The 5,878-nt window shown below is 41.3% G+C and overlaps 1 protein-coding gene across 1 annotated transcript; it reads right to left on the reverse strand.

Annotated features, from left to right (window-relative positions):
- Positions 1–4,314: 4,314 nt before the first annotated feature.
- LOC114175332 lies at positions 4,315–4,857 on the reverse strand. The gene has a single exon (XM_028060112.1). It carries the CDS (start codon positions 4,855–4,857, stop codon positions 4,315–4,317), a length of 543 nt encoding a protein of 180 aa, XP_027915913.1.
- Positions 4,858–5,878: the final 1,021 nt, after the last annotated feature.

Raw genomic sequence — 5,878 nt, forward strand, 5'->3', positions numbered from 1 at the left:
CATATTATCATGTTTTCATCTTCACCAGTAGTTTCTCTATCAATTTTAACAAATAAATTTATTCTTTTATTTTTCATTAATATACCTATTTAAAAAATAAGTTTAAGACTAAAAAATAATTTATCATAATCTAATCAAAAGTTGAGAGACACAATTACTAAAAAAACTATGATAATCAAGTTACAATTAAAAATCAACTATGAAAAATCACATAGTACATTGTTTCTTCTTCTATATTAATAAAAAATGAATATACAAAAAGGTCATGAGATAAAAAATAATGCTAAATGTTAAATAAATAGTTCACTATTAAGCGAGATAAGAAAAAGTTACCTTATTTATTTATTTAATGTACCACACCTAGTCGGCCTAAGCCGAATAATAGAAATTACCATACACCTGCTAAGGTACCCAGACTAAACCACTAAGAAGCGACATTGATAAAACAAGCCAAAACAACAATAGCAGCCTAAGCCGTTAAAGGGTAACCGGCCTAGGCCGACAACTCCACGAAAATAACCAAGGACTTGGCAAAAAATAGAACGTTTCAATAAGATTCACCAGCCCACAATAATCGAACTAAGGGCCTGCGCTAGGGCCCAAGCCCACCTACAGCCCTAACAGGGCCCAGTCCATGACGTGGCCAGATATAATTAATAATCTATAAATACGCATAGACCCCATGAATTAAAGGTACGCATTCATTACTTCCCTAATCACCAGATTTGACTTTTTGAGAGATTTCGCTGACCTGAGTTTCAGAGTCCCTTCTGCAGGTAACCCCTCCCGGGTCCAAACCGACCACTCCGAGATACCCATAAGCGATATATATCAACCGGGAAGAAGCCTACTAAGGAGATGGCGGACCAGGGTAAGGTAATACTTGTGTCTCACATATCTTATTTGTTCTCTGCAGGAATATTTAATAATGGAAGAGAAAATATGAAATAAAACGAGGATAGAAATACTAAGTTTATGTCTAATTTTTTTTTAGTAACAAAAGAAAATAAATAAGCATGAGAGAAGAATAAACATATTAAAAACTCAAAAGACAATGAGAGAGAAAATAAAAAAAATATCTTAATAATTTTATTTCTTTATATATATTTAATTTTATATTTTATTCTTTATTATTATACTTTATAAAATAAAAAAAATACTTAAGTTAAATTTTATTAATTTTGAATATATTATTATTTAATTTTAAAAAAATAAAAATAATTAAAAATGATTTAAAAATTTATATACTTTACATAAAAATTAAATTGTCATCATTGATTTATTTTTTTTATTTTTAATTGAAATTTATTAAATAAATTTTATTCATATTTAATATTTTAATTGATCTAAAAGTCATTCAATATTGTTTTTATCATCAAGGTAATATAGTAATTTTCATATAACTTTTTATTTTATTCATCATATCATTCAAATAATTAACAAACTTCCACAAAATTCATCTTCAAATTCACTCACTAGTTCATGCAAGGTTTTCCACCACGGTTATTTTGACCATTTGGCCGCGATTTAAGGCCCGAGACATATTTAGTCAAGGAAAAAAGGGGTGACCATTTTGCCTCGGTTATGAACCGAGACATATTTAGCTCTTACTGCCTCGGTTTCAAAGTCAATCAAGGCCTAAGACAACTTAAAAAAAAATCAGTGTCACCAATGTTGCCATCGCATTAGTGACAACGATGCTCCAAATCCAGCAACGTCGAGAACGCCAACAATGCTCCTATTCGCAAGCCACCATAGAGTAGACACATATCGTATATTGCAACTACAGACTTACAAAAAACATATCGCAGTTGCAACCCACCGTGGCGGCCCTTGCAAACTTGCAAAGCATCACCACTAACAGCAACAACCATCGCGAACCAAATGAAGATGCTGAAGACTGGCGCAATTTGGGTTTTTAACCCTTGGAAGGCTTATTGCCTTTGGTTAAATGAAAGCCGAGGAATAAAATATTATATGCCTCGATTAAATGAGACCTGTAAAACCCTATTTTCTGCCCTAAAAATTTAAAGGGGCCTAGCCTCATTTGTTGGGCCTAAGGACTGGCCCATAGGGTATCCAAAGCCCCAAAGGCAGCCTAACCCCTTTCATTTCTGCCATTCTTGCGAAAATAGTACCTTACTCTCTCCCATTTCCCTCTCAATAGAAGCTTTGCTAGGGTTTGGTTCCCTCTTGTTCGTGCTAGCTCAAAAGCTCACCTCGCCTCACGTAAGTTGGTCCTTGAACCACACTCCCCCCTTTCTAAGTTTGTTTTCGTGGTTTCTATTAGGGTTCACAGTAGTAACCATGTTATTATCTCTATGTCGATGTTCCAGTTCGTAAACCTGCTCTTGGAGTTGTTGGGTTTATTGGCTTAAGGGTCACAATCTGTTATTAGCTTAATTTCAGGTAAGGGAAGCTAGACCATTTTTGTGTTTGAAGTATGTGGTTTGTTTCCATCTGTTTTCGTGTGTAAAATAATATGGAAAGTGATTGTATTTGTGTATGAATGATTTGCATGGGAGTGCTCGGCTGTTTTTCTGGTTGGTAGGCGTAGAATAGTGGGAGGGAACTGTTACTTTCGCCCAAGCGAGAGTAGCAGTACCTCGCCTAGGAGTTTTGCTCGAATACTCGCTCAGGCGAGCGAGTTGTGTTTTGAGTGAAAGACCATCTCGCTCAGGCGAGATGGCCTCGCCTAAGCGAGCATTCACGAAACTTCCTAGGCCCTCTGTCGCGACCTCGCCTAAGCGAGAGTCTACCGCTTAAGCGAGGGCACCCCTCTCGCTTGAGCGAGGGCTCTTGGATTGAGCGAGATCCACTGTTGGCCACGCTGTATTCTTCACTGGGTTGTGATTGATTGTTTGATTGATTGATTTACTCTATTTAAAGCATGAGGCTTGTGAAATGCATGAAATATTTGTGGTTATGAATTGGATTGATGTATTAGGGTGATCTTAGTATGTAAAACAAATGAGATGGTTGGTAATTAAAGTGGGATGGTATCGGTATGAAATACAATTCAATATTTCATGGTTTGAGAATGATGAGTTGGTGCAAATTTTAACATGGAATATGCATGAGGATTGGTTAAAAGGTTGGCATGAGATTTATATGCATGAGAAGTATTACTTGGTTGGTGGAATATGATTGGTATGTGGTTAGGATGTAATTCCATGGGTCTCTAGGTGAGACTTTATGGTGGTGCCTTAGTTGGTCGGGACGTAATTCCATGACCCCTATTAGTGGGAGTTCATGGTGGTGCCCCATCTATGTAATTTAGTAAGGATTCAAGGTAAGGTTGCATCCTGACGCTCTAAGGAGTCAGTTAGTCTCACATAGAGCGGACTGACTCTTGTGGTGAGAGTAGCATGAGGCCTGAAACTCATTAAGGGCTAACCTTGTGTGTGGGGGATTGAGACATTGTAACACTTGGCTCGGGGGTGAGCAGGGAAATCCACCACAAGTGCAAGCATCCGCTGAATCCGACTAATTATATGTATCTGAATGAGTCGAGTCTGAGTCTTAGTGTATTGTTTGAAAAGTCATAACATGTTCGGTAGACGCATACTATTTTGGAATGTGAAATTGTATGTAACTGCATGATAAGTTATTTTTCGGCTTTGGCTTACCCTTCTGTTGTTTGTTGTATATTTTGTATGTGTGGTTTTCTCTTTTTGTGATGTCATCAATTTATTGATGTGAGCAGATGTGAGGTTTCGTTGCATAGCTTGTCTGAGCTGGATTTTGTTGGCTGGGCTTTTCCTTAGGGCTATGGCCCATGTACTCGTTGTCTTTAGGCTTTAATTCTAAATACTGTTAATTTATTTATTTTTTACTTTGTTATTGACATCGTGGTGTGCCCTTTTCCTATTTGAGTTTCTCTTGGATAATTTTGAGGAGTAGTGTCTATACTTTAGAACTTTGTTTCTAATACTATTCTGCATGGCATTCCTTTAATTAGCATTATTAATTAAATAGGGTGTTACATTAATGGTATCAGAGTAGTTCGTCCTTAGGATGACCTGAGGTTGTGGGTTTGTCATGCCTTGCGGGCGTAAGTTGTCAAGTCTAGTCGAGTTTGTCAATGAAACCAAAGGTTTTAAGAACAGAAAACGTCTTGATAAAGTGATGGGGGTGCACACTCATGACTAGATCAAAGGTTGTTTTTCCTTTCTTAATTCAAAAGGTTTGGGGAAGGAAGGGTGACAGACAAAAGGTTTCTTAATTCAGCTGCCGGTAATCAACACACAACCGGGAGCTACCATCTTTCTTTTTCACTAACAGAACTGGTGCTCCCCACGGTGATGCACTCGGTCAGATGAACTTCTTCTCAAGCAGATCCTCAATCTGTTTCTTTAGCTCAACTAACTCAGCAGGCGCCATTCTGTACGGTGCCATAGAAACTGGCCCAGCGCCAGGGATGAGATCAATGGAGAAATCTGCATCCCTACTAGGCGATAGTTCTGGAATCTCATCCGGAAATACATCTGCATATTCATCCACTACCGGGATCCTACTGATCTGCTCGGCCGTGCTCATCTTCTCTGCCTGAGCCACAATCATGTAACATGTAGCTCCAGCCTCAATCTCCCTCACCGCCTGATTAGACGAGATAAGTTCTAACCCCACCGTATCAGGAAACACTATCTTGCGTTGCCCGCAATCAATGACGACATGGTTACTCGACAACCAATCCATGCCCAGAATCACATCTAAACCCTGCATCGGCAAGCATATGAGATTCAGCCTGAACCTACGGCCTGCCACCTCCATAGGACACCCCACGCACATAGAAGTGGTGGATACCTCTCCAAACGCTGGCGTCGCAACTAAAAGCTCGCACCCCAGCTCTCGCATCGTGAGCCTGAGCCTCCTCACACATTCATTAGACACAAACGAATGAGTGGCTCTTGAGTCGAACAACACTACTACCTCGTGGTCACACAACAAACATAGAAACTACAAAAGGTTACCTGACTGTTTCGCCTCTGTAGTCGTCAAGGCGAACACACGCCCCGGTGCTCTGGGTCGGTCTCCTACTGGTCTCGTAGCTGGCGCACCACCAGCTTGTCTTTTGTTAGGACACTGACGTGCAAAGTGCCCTGTCTGCTGGCATACGTAGCACCTACCAGTACTACTGCCTCCACCTGTACTGCTGGCAGGTTTAGTACAATCCCTCCTCAAGTGTTCCCCGCCACAGTTATAACACCGTAATCTTCCCCAGGTAGTCGGCGGTCTGCTATAAGGTTTCCTCTGAGGTCTGACATCTGGGGTAGTCCTCTGCTGTTTCCCTCCACTACTCGACCCGGTCTCCAACTACTCCACAGTTTTGGCCTGCTCGACCAAAATTGGAAACTCTCTAATCCGAAGCGGCACAATGAAGCGGCGTATCTCATGTTTTAATCCGCCCTCGAACCTCCTACACCTCCACTCCTCGGTGACTACTGGAGTGTAGAAACGCACCATATATTCGAACCTCTCTATGTAGGCCGCCACAGTCATGGTCCCCTACTGAAGAGTAAGGAACTCAGCCTCCCGTTCGTGCCTCGCACTGTCGGGAAAGTACTTCTCCAGGAACCTCATCCTGAAGGCAGTCCACGTCACCTGCTCCCCACGGGTCTGCATCAACTACTGCATCGCCTGCCACCAATACTCTGCGTCTGCCACCAGAAGAAACGTGACAAACAACAGCCTCTGCTCATCTGTGCATCCCAGCACTCTACAGGTCTTCTCACATTCCCGCATCCAAGCATCTGCCTAATCAGGAGTGGCCTTGCCAGAGAACTTGGCCGGCCGGTGTTTCATGAAATCTTCCATAGCTACTGGCCGGGTAGGTGCCACTACAGCTCTGGGTGGCACCGCTATGGGCTGCATCGCG

This window comes from Vigna unguiculata, chromosome 3, assembly GCF_004118075.2.
Source record: "Vigna unguiculata cultivar IT97K-499-35 chromosome 3, ASM411807v1, whole genome shotgun sequence".
Lineage (NCBI taxonomy): Eukaryota > Viridiplantae > Streptophyta > Magnoliopsida > Fabales > Fabaceae > Vigna > Vigna unguiculata.

What these genes read in the sequence shown, in the direction of transcription:
- LOC114175332 (XM_028060112.1), bottom strand. Translation starts at nt 4,857, where the DNA reads ATGCGAGAGCTGGGGTGCGAGCTTTTAGTTGCGACGCCAGCGTTTGGA.